General features: G+C 32.9%; 1 protein-coding gene across 1 annotated transcript; it reads left to right on the forward strand.

Annotated features, from left to right (window-relative positions):
* Positions 1 to 12396: 12396 nt before the first annotated feature.
* Positions 12397 to 20965, forward strand: LOC128555080 (organic cation transporter protein-like). Its single transcript, XM_053536474.1, has 8 exons — positions 12397 to 12530; positions 13678 to 14099; positions 14307 to 14540; positions 16078 to 16212; positions 16625 to 16710; positions 17579 to 17696; positions 18628 to 18700; positions 19393 to 20965. Exons 1-8 carry the CDS (start codon positions 12438 to 12440, stop codon positions 19591 to 19593), a joined length of 1362 nt encoding a protein of 453 aa, XP_053392449.1. The 5' UTR covers positions 12397 to 12437; the 3' UTR covers positions 19594 to 20965.
* The last annotated feature ends 482 nt before the right edge of the window (positions 20966 to 21447 follow it).

The following is a 21447-nucleotide window of genomic DNA, read 5'->3' on the forward strand; positions in this document are numbered from 1 at the left end:
ATATGAAATTCTATTTTAAATGATTTTATTGTGTCTGTATTGAATGACTCATGTGAAGATATATTATGGTTAAAGCTCACACATAAATCTGACGATATTTGTCTTTTGCCTTGTATATGTTATCTTCCCCCCGAAAACTCTTCAAGGCAGGTGGACCCATACGTATTTTATGACACTTTGTTGTTACACTTATACGAGTACTACCATTTATTTGCGGTGACTTTAACAGCCGTTGTGGGGATCTGGAAGATTACATAGCAGGTGTAGACAATATTATTGAGAGAGAGGTTGTTGATTTTAAAACAAATAAGTATGGTGAATTACTAATAGAGTTTTTAATAAATAGTAATTTTTGCATTTTGAATGGTCTGAATACTATTTGTAATGATTTTACATCTGTATCAACAAAGGGGTGCGCAGTTGTAGATTATTGTATTATACCCCATGAAAATTTGTCATTGTTCAACCAATTCTATGTACATAGAATATTAGATGTTATGAATAGTTCTGTTGTATCTAATAATATCAGTCCTTCAAACATTTCTGATCATTCGATTTTGAGTTGGGAAATACATATGGGTGCCAGATCCTCAGATAATGAGAAAAATCTAAGCTGTCCAACAGTAGACAAGTTTGACTGTTCAAATGTGCCCGATAGTTTTTTTGCTGGGTGAAGAGGTAGTTGGGCAAATTAACAATTGTATCTCTGAATTAGAGCAAGGATATCGAACCCAAACTGATATTAATACAGCTTTTGAAGATTGGTGTAATATTGTTCACCAGGAAATGTATGAAAAGATTCCTTTTAGACCAGTAATTTTTTTTCTAGTATGAGGAAGAAACGGACTGGTAAGCCTTGGTGGAGTAATACCTTGAACAACTTATGGTCAGATATGTGTATGAAAGAAAGGCAATGGTTAAAATGTAATGGTAAGGCTGATAAAGTCCGTTTTAAATCTGCTTATGTTAACTCTAGAAAAATATTTGATAGAGAGGTTCAAAGAGCCAAGATATTCCATTGGTTTTCTACTCAGACAAAACTTACAAATTTGGCTAAAGAAAATGATGTAGAATTTTGGAAAACAATTGGTACTGTTGGGGTTAGCCAAGAACGTAAGAAGAGTATACCTGTGGAGGTGGTGCTGGACGATGGAAGGGTTTCTTCCAAATTACAAGATGTTTTAGAAAGGTGGAAAGGTGACTTCTCAAATCTCTTGAATCAGACGAGTAATGGTTCCTACTCTAATCAGTCATTATTGGGAGAAGATAGTCATGTGTCAGACCCTGAGTTGGATAATCACATTTCAATTTTTGAAGTGAAAGCGGCTATTGATAAAGCAAAATTAAATAAGGCCTCTGGCATTGACCGCATTCCTAACGAGGTTCTGAAAAATGATATGTCCGTCACTTTTTTGCACTCATTATTTTGTGTATGTTTTGAGACCGGAATGGTACCGTCTCTTTGGGGAAAGACCATTATTAACCCAATCCCAAAGTCCAGCACCATTGATACAAGAGACCCTCTCCAATATCGGGGCATTAGCCTGGCTTCTAGTATGTATAAACTTTATGCAAGTGTTCTTAATAATAGATTATCCCGCTGGTCAGAGTTAAATGCTAAAATTGTGGATGAACAGAATGGCTTTCGGAAGCGACGTAGTACAAGAGATCACATTTCTACACTTACAAATATCATTGAAGTTCGTAAAAAGTTACGTAAATCAACATTCTGTTCTTTCATTGATTTTAGGCGAGCATATGATGGTATTGATAGAGCGTTATTGTGGAAGAGGTTGAACAGCATTGGTGTATCTTCTAAAATGTTGTCGGCAGTAAAGTCTTTATACAATTCAGTATCTGCATGTGTACGGATAAATGGCTTTTGTACAGACTGGTTCTCGGTTAGTTCTGGCTTACGTCAGGGATGCTCGATGTCGCCATTGCTTTTCAACCTGTTCTTAAATGACTTAGCATTGCAGATCAAGGCTGTAGGTAAAGGTATTACTATTGATAATGAGCAGGTTTGCATTTTGTGTTATGCTGATGATTTAGTATTGATTGCTGAGAATGAGGAGGACTTACAGTCCATGTTACATGTTCTTAACAGTTGGTGTACATTGAATAGTATGGTTATCAATTGTAATAAGAGTAACATTGTTCATTTCAGACCACAATCCTTGTCAAGGTCAGATTTTGTGTTTAAATGTGGAGATAATATATTAGAATATACTACTAAATATACATATTTAGGAATGCTACTCACTGAGCATTTAGACTATAATCTTACTGTCAAATCTGTGGCTCAAAGTGCCAGTAGAGCTCTTGGTCTACTTATAGCCAGATATAAGAGTCTAGGTGGTATGTCCTTTTCAGTTTTTAGTAAATTGTATAATTCAACTGTGTGGCCTGTCATATCGTATGCATCTGCCATTTGGGGTACTCGGTCTTACTCGTGTATTAATGCAGTAGAGAACAGAGCATTACGATTCTTTCTTGGCGTTGGAAAATACACACCGACTGCCGCTGTGGCTGGTGATATGGGATGGCTACCACCTTTAGTTAAACAATATAAAACAGTGTGTAATTTGTGGTATAGACTAATTACAATGGATAACAGTCGTATCTATAGAAGAATTTTTCTCTGGACTAGAGATAATGCAAAGCCTAGTTGTAAGAATTGGGTTTTTAGTGTAAAACAAACTTTTATAGAGTTAGATTTAGATATGTTTTGTAACGGTCATTTGACTGTATCAAAAAGAAAACTTTGTGATAAGGTTTCTAGTACTATGTTTGAAAAATACAAAAATGACTGGAAAAATACTGTAACCAGAACAAATGCTGTAAGAGGCAATGGTAGAAACAAACTAAGAACTTATTGTCTTTTCAAAAAAGAGTATTGTACTGAAGAATACTGTAATGTGGTTTTACCTCGTACTCATAGGTCAGCATTTGCCAGGTTTAGATGTGGTGTAGCCCTACTTATGTTAGAAACTGGAAGATACATGAATTTGTCTCCTGAGAACCGTGTTTGCCCTTTTTGTATCGGGTGTGTGGAAGATGAGAGTCATGTTAACTTACAATGCCCTATGTATTCAAATATTAGAAACATTCTGTGTGCTAAGTGCCAAAAGGTAACAAATTTTAACTTACAGTCTGATGCTGAAAAAATGGTTACTTTGTTTTCCAACAATATGTTAATTAGATGCTGTGCCAAAGCCTGCTATGATATTTTGCAATTAAGAAACTCACATTTGTATAGATAATGTTATCCTACCACTAATAAGCTGTTTTATACTGTAGAAATAAGTTTTTTTTTAATATTGTAGAAAACTGGAATGTTTTATCCTTGTAGTTGATGTACATGTATACATATATTATAATAGGTCCCTGATAATGATAGGTACTGGTATGTTAATTAGGGAACCTAGGATTTAGATGTAACATCTTGTTTTTTTTTTTTTGTTTTTTTTTTTTTTTTAGTTTTATTCATGGGTCTTAAATTTTATGTTTTAAGTTTTCTCTTAATCTATCAAAGCTACTTTTTTTGAATGTGTTGAAAACATGCAACACTTGTTAAAATTTCTTGGTCAAGTTTTGCCTCTAGGTCCATTTTGCCAAAGCTATTGTTTTAAACTTGGAACAGTTATTCACTATTAAAAACTGACTCTGCACAGCAAATACTGTAACTCTACATTGCTCTGATTGAATTATTGCCCCTTTTGGACTTTTAATATTCAGGTATAGGATAATATTTATATCTAACAGAGACGTCTGCACCTGCAAGACGCATGCTCCTGTTTTAAAATGTGAATGACCAGTATATAGGGATAGTCGAGTAGTTAGATATCCTTTCTAAATTAATGACATTTTGGCAAATGAATGGATAAACTCGGTGCTTTTGTTTTCTGCCTGTAGTAAATGTATAGTTTTAAATCCTGTTATATAATATAGCTTTGGCCACACTATCAGTAACTCAGTAACATGTAGCACATTTTGTGTAATAGTTATTACACACCAAATCCCTCTTTTTATTGTAATTCCGAGGTAATGTATAAATACATAAGTCTGTATGCATGCATGTAATTATGTATAAATATATGCATATATACCGTATGTTAAGTGAATTTTAATTTGAATCACTGTTATTTTAAATGTGTAGTAATTATTGAAAACTGTGATAGTATTATGTTTTTAATAGTCTCTTATAACTCTACTAAAGAGTGGCAAAGTACATGTATTTATAGAATTTTATCATGTCTTTAATATTGATTTGTGTACTTTGATGAGACTTTAATAAACAATAAAATCTATCTAAAACGTTTATATTCTTTTTTTTTTTTAATTAATTATTTAATTTCTTTATGTTTTGCAATATTTAATCATTAACGGGACAAGTACAGGTACAACCAATTACCGATTTATTATCTGAGCAAAAGAAATTTATCATGCATTTGGAAAACTGTGAAAATAACGCGGCAGATTGAAAGAATGGGCTAATACGATATGATTGGAACACAATGGATGAAATAGAGTCGTTAAAATGTCAGCAAATAATGATGACTTATCGGTTAATATTTTCTCTTTCTTATTTTCCGAAATGGTCTATAATTTTAGTTACTCAATAAAAACGAACAATGAACTTTCGCTTGTGCATTTTATTTATACATTTTACTAGGTGCTTAAGGGGAATATGTTTTGACAACACCGCACTTAAGAGTAGTTACAATTTGCGGGACACCACAGAACCTCCTTTGGTCTGGATTCGAACTGACAAATTTTGGATCACGGTTTGATCGTTTTAGTGATTTGGACACAAATTTTGTTTGAAACTTGGGTGCAAGGAATAAAATTCGAAAGAAACTGTTACAGTGATTTTATCAGTTTAGTCATCATTGCAATTCTTTCTAACATGTTTTACTTTTCCTGAATTCTACAAAATTCAATAAAATTGATTAAAATGTAGGACAGTACCAATATACAATTTATCATAATTTCGCACCTAATCACGTGTCAGCGCTAATGACATTAGGGTAAATTGTTAATTAAAAATACGCTATATGTCTTTTGTCAAGTGTATAGTTATATCCGGTGGGGTCTTTGTGATGCGACCTTCGGTTCAGCATATTCAATAACCTTATAACCGTATTTTAATTTAACTTAAAATGACGATAATCTGTTTAAGTGTTATTCTTATCAAGTTATCTATTTTCGAAGGATATTTTTTATTTATTAATATAAATAGTAATGAGCGTATAGTTATATATTACAATTTAAAGATCCACTACTATATAAGTGTCTCTCCCCCAAAATCTAATAAACAACTCCCATCTTATCTGCTGCTTATCAGCGATTATGTAACATTGACTAATTAGAGAGCAATTGCCACAGTAGGGGACCCACCTAGACCATGAAGATGTGTGCAGTGGAGTTGAATGAAATGGTGAATGTGGAATTATAATAATAATAATGATTTTAATAATTATTATAATTATTTTATTACTATCTAGATTGTAATTATTATCTGATTAATAAATATTGTTATTATTATTATATTATATTAAGAAAAAATAATAAAAGATAAAGCAGTAATATAAAAAAAATAATGATAATAAAACTCAGGTATAGTGAATACTCATTGACAAACAATATCTTATAATATCAAAATTATACGAAAAACATCATACCGATGAAGGTGATCCTTCCATTATATTTATATAATATAGAAAACTTACAAAAATAATGGGAAAATGATGCAATCACCATTATTTGAATATAATATTACTGGATAAAATCAAATTATTGCGTTCTATCTATACTGAATTTTCGATTTCAAACAGTTGCCTAAAGTGTACTTTTTCATGTATATTCGGTTTTTAATCTTAGAGTAAGACCAGTGTTTTTATACAATATTCTGCAAGCATTGAAACAAAACGTCTAGATGAGTGAATAACACAATTTTCTAACATATCAAATTTGAATTTGTGCACTTCTCTAGACAGAGCTTGAAGAAAACTTTTTTTCCCGTCAAAACATAGATCTAACGAAATTTGTAACTTATTCCTAAATATTTTTTTTTATTATTATTTTATTATGTTTGATCAAATAGCTATAAAATAAAAAAAATGTATTTTATCATTCTTTGGTTTGATCAACAAATATCTTTCTTTTCATAAAAATGCCAAAATAGGTATATCTTTTAAAATTGTCACATATTAATTTTATTAACTAAAATACACTGTTTCCCCTTCTCACTAATTGATACTCTTGACTTTCCAATAAACAATGGAATATCGATTTTCACAAGGTAGCAGATAACCGAAATACGTTAATCCTGTGGTCTTGCCTAAGGGAAACAATCCAAATATGTTTGAATTGCCAGGTAATCAAGGGAGGCTACAAGGTAAAATTGGCTATGAAAGCTGGAAATGAAAATAACAGAAATATTGTTTAATCCATTGTTTTGATTACCTTCTTTTACGGTTCTACTGACTTTGTAAGTTTGTGTGTAATATTAAAAAATATTTTTTTCTAGACTTTTAATTATGCAATCTGACTAAAGTACTTGATCTTCTAAACGAAGATCTGAGAACGACCCATTCACATTCGTCTTCTGTATATTTTGGATTTCCAGTATTGCTATTTTTATTTTATCCAATGAGACGACTTGTTCGAATGTCAAAGAGTAAGAAAAATGTGCAGTTATTTCAGGGCTCGAACCCGGGACCCCTCGCTTACAAAGCAAGTGGCCTACCGACTGAGCTAACCGGCTATCTGATACATTATGACATAAGAATTGTAAATATCAAAAGTCAAAGCTACAGGTAGATTTGCAAGATGTTGTAAGTTAGGCTCTGATTGGCTAGCGAAAGGGTCGTCAGAACGAGGCAATGAATAGGTCGTTCTCAGATCCTGTGCGTAGCGTAATAGGATATGTACTTTAGTCAGATTGTTTAATTATGTATATTCTCTTATCATTATTAATATAAAACTAAATGCTTTTCGAACCCTTTAAGATATCAAAGGAAACTCAATGAACTTTGTAACATACCATCCTGGAAGGTTGATTTTATACTATTTGATTTCAATAAAATTACAGACTTATTTCAACATTTCTAGCATTTGTATGCAATATGCGGATTTATTATGTACCTATATAAATTCTATGTTCAAGTCAAGTTGTTAATAAAAATTCTGTTCTGTTCTGTTCTGTTCTATAAATTCTGAAGAAAAAAAATCAGATTGTATTTCACAATTAAATATGACGAGGCAGAAAAAATCCGTATTGGTCCCTTTTAAATTCCGTATTGTACCTTCCGCATTCTATGCTGCCGGACTGCTTTCATTAATATGCATAAGCTGACACAGTTCTATAAATAGCGCACATAAATCCACTCGAGCTGAATACAGCATCCCGGATCGAGCTACAGCTATAATAACCCTATTATATCCTATCGGCAAAAGAAGGCACTCCCCAAATGAAATTGTCCAGAGTTAAGTTCCAAATTTATACTAAGACTAGTAACGACAAAGCATATGCATCAAGAGTATTTTTCAGTCGTGTCAAATCTGCTTATGCATTACTAACCAGCTGAACATAAACAATAGCTTTTGATCATTTATGCTAAAAACTAAATAATCATTTAGAAACTAATTAATAATAATATAATTTTGATAGAAAACATTCATCTTTACAGGCAGCATACAACGTACATCAAATGAATAAATTAGTAAGTAACTTAAAACATGTTCGCGTAATGTTATATGTTATGTTATATTTTCCAATAAGATAACTGATTGTAAATTTATTCTAGCAGACACTGCAGTATTGCGCTACAGGCATGATTTTAAGGGCTATTTCGTTTTTTAAATCGAGGAGCAATATCTCTTTCTGTATGCTTAATGCTGTATCACCCACGGTCTCTGCATACATGTATATAAGTGCATATGTTAGGGCATCAAATTAACTGACATAGCGTATGAGTTGAAGCAAAACGTGTTAGGTATATTGGTCACACCTAGCTGTAAAACCTTTGGATAAAAGCGATAATATCTTACTATTTCCTTTAGTGACCCATATCTTTTTTATGGTCATAAGCTGTATGATCAGTGATTTATTAATAATTTGGAAATTTTTTATATACTTTCTTTAAAAAAATATAATTAAAATACGAACCTTTGTACGGTGCCCGCAAAGTGACATGTGAATTTTTTTTTAAAATAAGATTTCATAAAAACGAAATCTTATTTCGTATAAACGAAGTGTATTTCGTAAAAGCGAAATCTTATTTCGTAAAAACGAAATGTATTTCGTAAAAATGAAATGTATTTCGTAAAAACGAAATCTCATTTCGTAAAAACGAACTCTTATTTTGTAAAAAAGAAATCTTACGAAATGTTATTTCGTAAAATCGAAATCTTATTTCGTACAAGCGAGATGTTATTTGAAATTCGTAAAAACGAAATGTTATTTCGTAAAAACGAAATGTATTTTGTAAAACAGAATTATTATTTCGTAAAAACGAAATGTTATTTCGTAAAAACGAAATCTTTACACGAAATCTTATTTCGTAAAATCGAAATAAGATTTCGTATCATTTCTTTTTTTCCGAAATACATTTCATTTTTACGGAACAAAAAAAAAAGTTCCACATGTCACTTTACGGGCACCGTACTTTTGAAGACTTCAGCAAATAAAATTTCATGAAGAGTTATAGACAACCCAATAAAATGAAGATTGTTATCAAAGATTTATCATAACCACATTTTTATTTCTTTTCTACTTAGACCGATATATTACGAGAATGAACTCTCTGCTAAAGGTTGTATAAGAAACATAAGTGAGAGTGGTAAACGAGCACACATTCATATACCAAGTGTCATCCACAGAAAGCGGAGTTACTGCAATAAATTTCTGTCTTGCTACGCCTTTATGAAAATTGAGGTAAGATTTTATTATTTAAACATTATTAATGATCATTTGAATAGATATTAATATATTATTTTGGGCATTTACAGTCAAATCTGTGTTAAAGACCACCTCTGAACAGAGACCACCTGGCCCTAAAGGCCACATGTTTTATTTCCCATTTTGATATATACAGTGTATTTTAACCTGTGAATAAAGACCACCTCCCAATAAAGACCACATTTTGTCTCTCCCAAGGGTGGTCTTTGTACACAGGTTTGACTGTATTCCTCAATTTCAGCTTTGTTTCTGTTTAGTTTTTAACTTTCTATTTGATGAATGAAAAATAAAATCATATATCGTTTGATTTAGTATGTCCCCCACCAGCGCGTTATATTTTTATTATCACTGTCATATATACGATGACTTTCCGGACTCACTTGCATTTATTTAAACAAACCACAGAATATAAACATAGGAAAAACAATAAACTATCTTACAATAAAACATAAGTAGATATTATTAAAAGCTTGTTCACCATCGAGTGATAATACATTTATCTAAGTATTGAACTTAACCCCTAAGTTTGTAACACGGTATCAGGATTAAAATAGTGGACCCGTAAGGACACATGGTCATTTCTATATAATTAAGTATCAGTGTTATTCAATTCGGCATTCTTCGGAAGTAAATCAACAGAACGGGCACATGACATTCCGTAAAATCCCGGAAAATGCCGAACTCTCACACAAAGTATACGTAATTTGCCGATTATCATAACGGTCTACTAATAATCTCTTAGACTATTTCAAATAAAAACACTTTCAATGGAAAATTACCAAATTTCAGACAATTGGGAAATTCACTGTTTAAATTATATCGGTTAGAATTTTCCACTTCTTGCAAAGGTCTCAAAAGTACTAATGATTTTCCATATTTCAACTTTTAAAAAAAAATTCCTTTGTTGTACGCTGAAATTATCTGTTGTTCCCGTTACAGTATTCATTTCATTTCTCACTGTGTGTGTAGAGTGTTTCTGTTGTGTTGATTTCCTTTTCTATCAGAAATGCTAAAATAGCGTAACGTGTATTTAATGACGTCTTCGCCTATGAAGTCCGATCTTAAATAGGTCGCTAAAAGTAGGCAATACATACGTTACCATTGGACAACAAGGACAGCCTTGTATCTGTGAAGTAATTTAGCAGCACTGTCTTCTTTTGAAATAATTCGGAAATCAATTTGTTTCATCAAAGCATTTTAGAGATATGCTGCAATCAACCAAACAACTGTTTCTTGCAGTAAACCTACTTTTTATCAAAAGCAATAGTGCTTTTTTATTTTTTTTTTTGTGCTTTGCAAGTGGATAATTTCTTTCGTAATTACCACGGGGTTAACAGCTGTTTTCCCGTGTAATACGTATTTGATTGACAGAGAGGTGTATTTATACTTATTTTAATGTATGGTTCCCATAAAAACTGCTTTGAACTTGAATGTTCTGTAGGTTTCCAACATGGAACGTTGATGAACTTAGTAAAATAGTTGCTATTAGTGTAACGTTTAGAAAAATCTATGTGACTTTATTGGTAACAATGCAAAATTGAAGACGGTTTTTTTGTATTAAGCACAATAATAAAGATTAATTGTATGTAGTATTTGAGTGCTTTTATGACCATTTATTCGCTTCTCTTTGGCGGAGTAATTGAAACAGTTAAAATCAGTAGCATGGCATTGCCTCTCGATATAACAAATTTGTTCAATTCATCGAACATTTTATGGTCTTCCTGGCTGACCACAATAAATAAAAGGCAAGGGTCGCCTTTCTGGAAGCATTGGGTATAGCACAAGACTACCAGTCAAGGGATTAGAGTTCAAGACAGATTTGTCTCCCTGGTGATTTGACAGAGCGCAATGCTTTTGAAACCTCTAATGCAGGGGCGAAATTGGTTACTTGTGGAGAACAATTCACATCTGGTACCTGATTACATAACTGAATTCCTCGCCGCCATCAAATAAACGTGTTGTGGCATTTTGAATAATTGCCTAAATTATGATCGGCTGATCACCTGTACCTTCAGTCAGTCTGGCACAGACTGGCATTTGTCTACAAGTATAGCACGTCGTTGCACATATAACTGTCAATTTACGCACGGTCTAGAGAGCTATAAGCATGATAATTAAGCGGGCGAGGAAGCATTACAACATAAGATCAGTGCTAATTGCTCATAATCCTAGAACCACGGCGGATGTTATTATGGTCTATATTCCATACAGAATGTGTTATTAAACATGTTTGCAACGACTTTGTTGAAACTCTTAGGTTATAAGGTACAGCTACATTTTTAGCATGATATCGGTTAAATCCTTCAAATTTATATGATCAATTTGATAAAAGATATGATGCGTTCAAAGGAAATTGCCGAGTACTATTGAGCAATCTTAATCTTTGTTAATCACTTGTAGGAAACAAACATCGGATGATTTTATAACGAATACATCATGTGTTACTCAAAAATTGGAACAGTGTAAGGTTTCATAAACTTTTAAGAGGAACGCTTTATATAAATATTTTTACGTGATACTGACAGGATTATTTAATGTAAATGACCTTTAAATGAAGCAGCACGGCGATACCTTTTAAAATAATGTATGGAATCTATTACGAGCACATTGATTTAAACCTTTTAATAGGTAATAGTACAATTTTGCAAAAGTGTCACAATTTTTCAGCTGTAGAACTCAGCTATTCTCTAATACGCTGTCATGGTTTGGAGATGTCGTCTACATGGGTAACTGTCAACGAATATATATATAATTAAGGAATACAAAACAGGGACGGCCGTGCGAATGTAACATTTAAATATTGTTTGACATTTTGCAGATTATTCTGTTAGAGATATTTTAGGAAAAATCATAACTAAAATGTGGAACTGAAAGTAACTAAATTAGTAGAAAAATAAAATGAATATTCAGGCTGAATACAGGAAATAGTGTGAGTTGGTCAGTAAAATCATTCGTCATTTTTTCACTTTTTATTTTACAATGTTGATAATCTTTATAAAGAATTTTAAAATTTTAAAGGAATAAGGCTATACAACGTCGTCGGTCACGTGCTTTTTGGGTTACGATAGGCAGTGAGAGCGGTCAACAAAACAGCGATAAATCTAGATAATTCATATGTACCAGTTTTATAGGACTTGGTCCAGGCAAAGGCGCTTAAATTACATGATTATTTTCGGTATTTTGTTGATTAATTCTGGATACCCGTGTGACATTTGCCAAAACCTTTTAAAGTAACAGTTTCTTTCAGTAACATTTGTTTCAGACAGCCAAAAAAATGGGTCAAATACAACTTGAAGATCTTCTGGAACAAGCAGGTGGTTGCGGAAAATACCAAATAATCCTGTGTATAATTGTTCACACGATGAAGACGGTAGTTTGCTTCAGTATGCTGTTCATGGTGTTTGGCGCAGCGAAACCGGACTGGTGGTGTGCGGATGATTTTGAAGGATTAAATGTCACTTACAGAACAGATATGCCGCAATATAAGTCTTGTACTGCAGAAAATGGAACATCTACGTGTACAAAATTTGTATTTGAAGACTCGATGAAAACTGTCGCTACAGAGGTAGTTTATGTATTGTTTTTAATTACAATACTAGAAATTACTACAAGAAATAGCTGTAAACGAATACTAAACGTAGTCGAATCGTTTTTAAGTCCAAGACGACTTCTTTCATCATTGTACATGTTCTTCATGAGAACTAAATAAAATGGAAAAAGAAAAGAACGAAAAAAATTCTATATACTATCACTTTTCCGAGCTAATTTCTTAGACGTCGTCTCATAACATGACGTTTTGCTATATGGTTTACTTAAGAAATGTGACCATTTCTGCCTGTGTCGTTCGCGTTGAGTTTCAAAGAATTATTTTACGAGAACGTATCAATTATTTGATGACGAAGTCATTTTAGATAATTATACAAAAAGAAATTACTAATTTGATTTTTTTAAAAAGAGGATTCTACACCAATAATCCTCTTTTAAAGAGGCGAATTTAGCTTTTTTAGTCTCTTTTTTCTCCCTTTTTCACACAGAATGTGGAAATTTCTACGACAATATGTAAAATACCACAACGCTTTTATTCATTTCTTTTCATCCTTTTTTTGCGAATGTGGAAATTTCCACACCACAAATACGCTTAGGAATACCCATTTTAATGTTAATAAAATAACAAATATAGTTGGCATATAAATACTTATTTATTGAGGGAATAAAAGAAGTAATATCAAACATTGTGGAAATTTCCACACCTCGTCGAATGCATAATATAACGGGGTAAAATTTCAAAATATCAACACATGGTAATTTCAACATTACTTGGCACAATCTTGGTGTGGAAATTTCCACGTCAACCGATTATTCTGTAAAATATAAAACATAACAATGTTGAATATCAATCTATAGATCTACTAAGAAATCTGATCACTCGAGTCAGTGTGGAAATTTCCACAATAAATATGTAAAATATAAAACATAACAATGTTGAATATCAATCTATAGATCTACTAAGAAATCTGATCACTCGAGTCAGTGTGGAAATTTCCACAATAAATATATTGTCTAAATGTTTTCAAACAGTAATCTTTGGCGAAATATTACAAGCAGTAAAGAACATTGTGGAAATTTCCACACCCCGTAAATGCACAATAAAATAGGGTAAAATTTTCTACGTTTCTTTATTTCATTATATGAGTAAAACGTATTTTTTTCAGTGGGAACTTGTGTGCGACAGGGCCTGGATTACATCTACCATAACTTCCGTACAGATGGCGGGTGTTTTTATAGGAAACCTTGCTTGTGGCCAAGTTGCGGATCTTGTTGGAAGAAAACCTCCATTATTTCTTTCATTGTTATCCTTGATAGTGTTTAACCTCTTGTCAGCTTTTTCAACGTCATGGATAATGTTCGCAGTCGTACGTTTTTTCATTGGCCTGTCGATGGGATTCGAACTGACTGTACAGTATAACATTATGGTGGAATTTGCACAAGTAAAATGGCGAACTTGGGTTGTTGCAGTGCCATCATGGGCAGTTCAGACTGTGCTTTTTGCTCTGGTGACTTGGCTGTTGAAGAATTGGCAGCATATCCATTTTTTCACTGCGGCATTTGGCATTCCGCTTCTAGCAAGTTATAGGTACAAAATGTTTTATTTACTTTATCTTCAAAATTTTAATTTCGTAGTATTTTTTATTTTGATACATGTATGACAGATTTGTTTTTTTTTATTTTGGGGGTTTGCATCTGGAATCTTTGTCACGGATGATAATATGTATCATTACTATTATTACGGAGACAGAGAGTTTTAGGTCAAAAACGGTCATCAAAGCTGTCCTGATTTCAGGTTTATTCCGGAAAGTTTCCGATGGTATGTGGGTCATGATCGTTATAAAGATGCTGAAAGTATAATAAAGAAAGTTGCAAGAATAAATGGAAAACCTGCTCCGGATCTGTCTGAAATTTACACGATGGGCAAAGCTTTGAAAAAAGAAAAGGAAACAGACAAAAAATATTCATTCTGGGACATCGCAAAAAGCAAAGAATTACGGAAATATACAGTGCTGTTAATTTTTGTTTGGTAAGTTTCCTGTGCAGATTTCTGAATATCTAAAATATGTTTACCTATCTTTGCACTTGAGAATTAAATTTTCTAAGTTTATTGTCTTGTTTTTTAAGATGACGATAACGTATAGAAGAATTCCGCTTAAACCTGTGCTAGCAGACACAAAGTTTCATTCAAACCCAGTCTTGCTTACCTGCTTTCAATGCTTCCAAAAAATCTTCTTACGGATCTTTATCAAGAAGGATCTGACTCTAGTAATGCATGTAGCTACCTTAGTCTGGCTACCGACTAGATAATCTTTTTATTTTTTTTTCAATCATTTCTCTTACATATTCTGACGATCTTTCTTGGCTCTGTTTATCCAGTGTTTTGAGAAGAAAAGGGACATAATTATACAAAATTTGAATAGCCTCAGGAGTTATCTCCTGTGAACAAAATACAGGACTGGGTCTGAACACAGACTAGTAGCTACCTATAAAGGCATGAACTCGGAAATGGGGTGTTTATATATTTATGGCAGATTAGGAAAGGTTATTACCATATATGCTAAGACTTAATCATGTATATAATTATGTTCTTTTTGTAATCGTGGTCATTAATTTTGAAATGATTTGTTTACAAATGAAATGTAAAAAAGAACTCGCATTTGTCTCATAAACTACTATGACTAATATATGTTCTATTGCCTTACTAAGAAACTGAAAGGTTTATTTATTTATTTTCAGTCTGGGCACTTTTAACAGTGACTTTAGAATATGAAACTAAAACATACCAGTTTCCGAATAACTGGCAATCCGTGTATTAATTGATAATACGATAAAAGTAATAAGTTATTAAAATAAAATGTTGACAGGCGAAATACTTAACCTTTAGCCTGCTGGTGGCAAGTGAATTTGCCTTTGCGACCAGTCCAGACCAAGAGCTGATCATGGTCGGCACTGTTCGCTATTCAGTCAGTCAATTTTTAGTGAACACCCCTATAATCAATAAATGGTTTTGCCCAAATTGAATAATGGACCAGTCGATTTCAGAAATGTAGCAGGCTAAAAGTTAAAGTCAGCTCGAAATTTTCGGATAACTCTTATCATGGACAAATATCTGAAAATAAACACATGGACAAGTATACATGGAAAATGTGCTTCATGTATTTTGCAACTGTGTACTGTTTATGTTGAACATAATCTATACCCAAAAATTTCGTCAAAATTTTGATTTTCATTCTCACTCTCATTTAAAGACTTTATTTGGAGTAGAAAGTTTTCAAAAAACAGGAAAACAACTACTCCAGCATGTTTCGCTATCAGCATGTACAATATACACTATTTTTGAAGATATTTCAAGTATATTATATTTTTCAATCAGGGTTTGATCACATTGTACGTTGTAGAAAAATATTTCGAATAATGCAGTACCACCCCAATACTAAACTTGTGATAAAAACGTGTTGAACAGTAGCTAATGTAGATTTTAACAGACAATTTCTATGATCACAAGAGGAGTTGGATGATACGGAATACAGTGGCTAATATAATTTTCAACGCACAATTTCTAGGATCACACTAGGACTTGGAGGATACGGGATACAGTTTGGTGTTACAGATCTCTCAGGCAACTTGTATGTAAATATATTCGTGTTTGGTTTGATAGCAAGTCCAATGCAGTTTATTTGTATATACCTTCAAAACAGGTGAGAGAGTTTCTTGAGTAATCCTTGTTTGGTCATTAGTACATCATATTTGTAACAGGGTTTTTCCTAACTTTATGCTTTATTTTTGTAATTTACAGTCGAACATAGTTCGCTCGAACTTGGATAATTCGAAAACCACCCTTTGCTCGCTCTAATCGCCTGGTCCCGGCAAACGTCCTCTATAATATCGTTCGACCTTGGAAAATTCGAACACCGATAATTCGAACTCTCGAACAACTGAAGCCAGAACTTAAAAATCGAACATTTTTGTCCAAAATGGCTTAAATTACAACAAGAACATTTATCTGTACTTTGTATACAAAATTTCCTCTTAGTGTAATAATCCAGCTTTATTTCATTCTGGTTTATAACGATCATTTTTTTTTTGTTCATTTTATTTGAACTTATCTAGATTTGGACGTAAGAAGACTGCTAGTATTCTATATGTCATTTGTGCCGTTGCTGCATTAGTAGTTGCAGTTGCTTATCGTTTTAAAGGTAAGTAACTATCACACAACAAAATTCTAAAAGTAACACGGCAATTCATTATTAAGTAATACATTTCAACAACACCGTCGTTTGTCTTTGATTGACAGAAATGCATCGCAAATTATTTCAAACCATTGGGTCATTAAATAATTCCTTATTGAATCATTTATGGAACAGATATACTAGACACAAATTTCACATTTGAAGATATAAACAAACTACATATCGATTATGTAAACATAGAATTAGCAAGTTTTCGTCTATGTAAATATGGGGGCCTCCGTGGCCGAGTGGTTAAGGTCACTGACTTCAAATCACTTGCCCATCACCGATGTGGTTTCGAGCCTTACTCGGGGGGTTGAATTTTTCATGTGAGGAAGCCACCAGGCTGGCTTACGCAAGGTCGGCAGTTCTACCCAGGTGCCCGCCCGTTATGAAATAATGCACGGAGGGGCACCTGGGGTCTTCCTCCACCATCTAAGCTGGAAACTCGCCATAAGACCTATAATTGCATCGGTGCGACGTTAAACCGAACACAAAATATTGAAATATAAGATATTTTAGTGAAGGATGTTTTTCTTTACTTGAGAGTAGAATCATCAAGGAAATACTTGTTTAACTTGCAGCAATGCTTGTATTCGCACACTAAACAAGTCCTTTTGAAACCTGCTGTCTGTCATTATTTCCATTATTTCTACTCCTTTGATGAAGAGCAGATCTGAAAAATACATTGAACATTCATATGAGACATCATTCAAGTGTTTTTGAATATTATTACAATACCACAGTTTTGTTTATAAGAGAGAACCGGAACAGTTTTTTCGGATTTATTGTTTTTAAAACAGCATCACAAAGCATTCTATTTTCTCAATTGTAGAATCATCCATTCGGGACCACCTTACAAATGCCGCTGCAATAACAGCTCTAGCAGTAGTGACATCTGCCTGGTCACCAATCCAAACCCTGACCATTGAAACGTATCCAACAGTAGTCAGGTAAGTATGGCATTTCATATATTGCCCATTGCTACATTGCTCTGCTTTTCATGCAAATCATCGTTTCTGCTTGGATGCGTTCTATGCTTCCAAAAGGATCTTCTTATAGATTTAATTGCGTTCTGTTTTTCCAAAGAACATTCTTATATAATTTATTTTCAGTGCAATATTTAACATAAAACGATAATTTACGAATGTGCGATTATCTTTAGCTGCAAACAACTGACTAATAGTATTTTACCTGTGCAATATCGACCATTGAAACCCAACTTACGGTTATGCTGTACGATTTTCAGTGCGATATTGACCATTCAAACATAGGCTACGGCTGTGTAATCCGTTTTTCACTGCAGCAGTTTTGACCATTGAAAAATAGGCCACGGATGTGCGATCCGTTTTTCAGCACAAAAGCGACAACTGAAAGTAGCATACGATCTTACGTTCAGTTTTACTGTACAAGTTTAAACAACTTTTAAAACATTCCCTGAATATATACCGACGGAATTATAATGTTCCGTTTCTGGAGAGAAGAAAAGTTAACGTGGGAGTCGTTGCATTTTCACACCAAATCACCTCATGAAGGTGTCTCCCTTTTTGCGTGTTCATATCATATGCTTTCCCATAGCATTTATGTTCATTCACTTATAGATTATGTGAAAATGATTTATATGTATGGTTAACCAAAACAAAGTTTGTATGAAAACCTTGAGTGTTATTGTGCATTAACATAAAATAATTGTTATATATATATCATTATTGTGCAATAAAGTTTGTGGCTTTCTTTCATTGATTTAAATAAAACCTGTAAAATCATTTATCTGAATGTTTACTCTCTATAAATGTATGGTCTTACTGCTTTGTAAATTGTTTACATGTTAATATAATTTTACGTTCTGTGTGTTGTTATTTGCACATATTTTTGTAATTTCAGAAACATCGGCTTTGGATTACAAAACACAATGGCCAGAGTTGGTGCAATTATTGGTCCCCAACTTGTATTTTTGGTATAAAACTGAAATAAAATTTGGCATGTAATATGTAATTTAAACTTACAGTTCGCCCAAGTTGATCTGCCAACGGAAATGCTCCATTTCAATCGAATATGGCCATTCTATTACACATACAGTTGTCACATCAATTGTATGTATTAAATTTAGTTGTTAAATGTTTCGATTTAATAGACTCCGCCCAATAACACTGTAAAACAACTATGGCTATCTGTAAGACGGTTATAAGTTAAACACAGCAGTTTTAAGTTATTAATTTCTCGCTTCGCTAACGCTCGCTTGAAATTGATATCTTAAAACAGCTGTATTCAACTTATAACCTATACAAATAGTGACATTCAAAATATCAGTGTGTTTAATAAATGCACCTTATGTTTGTGTTTTCAAACTGATCTAAAGTTCAATGAAATCAAGACTTTAATTATGGCTGCATTGTAGAACTTTACAAAAACTAGTTGAATATGTCAAAATATTTTATACATGCTTTTCAGACCTACTTTTTCGCATTAATAAATAAACAGTTCTAGAAGAAAGAAAAAAGGCCTTATGAGATAAAAATTTAAATACTTTACAACTTTTCACTTGGTTGCAAAACGGTTCCCGCCGTATAGTATTGTACTTTCATAAATATGCTTTTATTTTTTATATTAATTTTGAGAAAGCAATAATAGCTTGTTTTCTATTTTAAGGATACGAAAGTTGCGGGCATGATGTATTGGATATGTGCAGTGGCTGTAATTGTGTCAATTTTTCTGATTGTGCCTATACCTGAAACGTTTGGTAGAGATCTCTCTGATAAGATAATAGCGCAGCAAAATAAAACAACAAGCAATGAAGAGCATTCTGTCGGCTTCAGTGACGAAGAAGATATGCTTACCGAAAAACCATAGGAACAGTATTACATCGAAACAACAAAAAGCCAACAACAACGGCAGCAGCAGCATGGTAGAGAACTTCATTTAAAGAAATCAGATATTTGACTTTCGATCAGTCTACTATATTGCCTAAAAACATAAGCATACACTACAAAATACAATAAATTAGCGTGTTACACAAAAAATGAAAATAATTTTAAACAAATCATTTGGTTTTTTAGGCAGACTGACTGTGAAACAATATCTTCAACTTATATCACTCCTTAAATCTAATTCCTGATGTTGTCGATCGCCACGAAGGCATGGAAGAACTGAAGATGGTTTCTCTTTTAGTGAAGAGCTCAAAGAAAGGAGAGCTACAAGTACCATTATTTTATATGATTCAGCCAGGAAATGAACTCAGGACCTCCCACATTCTAAATAATGCTACGACGACGATGCAAATAGGAAGTACCTGAAATAAAAGTTATTTGTTTTCCCGAATGTTAACCTTAAAATCTTATATATAGTGTACAATAAAGTCTGTAAAAAGATCCTTTGGAAGCAAAGAATGCAACCAAGAAGAATAATAGCAGACTCAGTTTGAAATGCGCAACATCTCTCACGCCCCCTAGCGCCGGCTTAAAAACGGGTAAGTGTCGGATTTTAGGAATAACGCTATTGTACCTGCCAATAGAAAACAAAAGAAAGTAAAATTTAATATAGAAGAGGTACGGTTATATTACTAAATACACTAATAAACCTTGAGAGAAAAATAAACGTTTAAATAACAGTGATCATAATATTTCAACAAACTATCAGCGTCTTAGATAATTTAGAAATACTGCTTCAATGAACAGTGTAGATTGAAAGGGACGCAGTAAATAAGGAACAATGGAGAATAAAGTTGAATTATTTATCAATTTTGTTTCGTAAATAAGTTATTATTCTTATAAACTTAAAAACTTGTAACATATACAACATATATCAATTTCACTTGAATGTATTCATGGTGTCTTCATCTCGTTAGAGGTCATTAATTCTGTGCACTCCGCACGTAGAATGTCTCCTCGCGATTATGACAGTTAAACAAATCTTTGTCGAAGGTCATAATCTGGCCTTTAGTTATATAAGTGAGGATGACATTATGTACCCTTTCAATATACCTCATAATACGTCTAGACAATGTTATACATTTTTTTACAATGTGTTACACCTGTACAGATGTTGGCATATACTTTTGCTTCTCAAAGACCTGCATTATTATACATGTGACAGTACTTTAAAACAATCCCGTTGTACCAGGTCGTATTCAAATATCATGTTTGTAATTCTCAAATGAACCAACAATTTAAGATTCTTTCAATATCAGTATGTCATACAGCAAATGTAAATGCAGGTAATAAAATATATACACTTTTGCAATTTGTCATTATTGTTTTATGGGATCACGGAGGCTATTAAAAATATCCGTATTCAGAGAAGTGTGTTAAATGGACAGCTGATCGTGGTGGCTTTACTATAATTTGCTTTCTAGGTGTTTCTCCTAGTTCCTTTTTTTCCCTTGTGCTGTATGTTTGTCTAAACGAATTCACAGCCTTACGATGAAAATGTACATTTTTAGTGAGCTTCAGTTTTAGAGATCTTTAAAATTGATCTAAACAGTTTCAAATCAAAACTACCTGAACAATTTTCTTTCGGTAGTTATAAATTCGAGATTACGAATTATTTGTATTGCGCTACATTTCGACCACTAGTGCAAGTCCTTTATCGACAGTCAGTGCTGCACTCGTGAAGTCTATTCACTTGCTTTTAACCTGCCCAGTTTTTCTAAACAAAGATAGATGCTTCCTTTCCTAACACCTTACTCTAATGCAAGTCACGCGGATG

This window comes from Mercenaria mercenaria, chromosome 2 (genome assembly GCF_021730395.1).
Source record: "Mercenaria mercenaria strain notata chromosome 2, MADL_Memer_1, whole genome shotgun sequence".
Classification (NCBI taxonomy): Eukaryota; Metazoa; Mollusca; class Bivalvia; order Venerida; family Veneridae; genus Mercenaria; species Mercenaria mercenaria.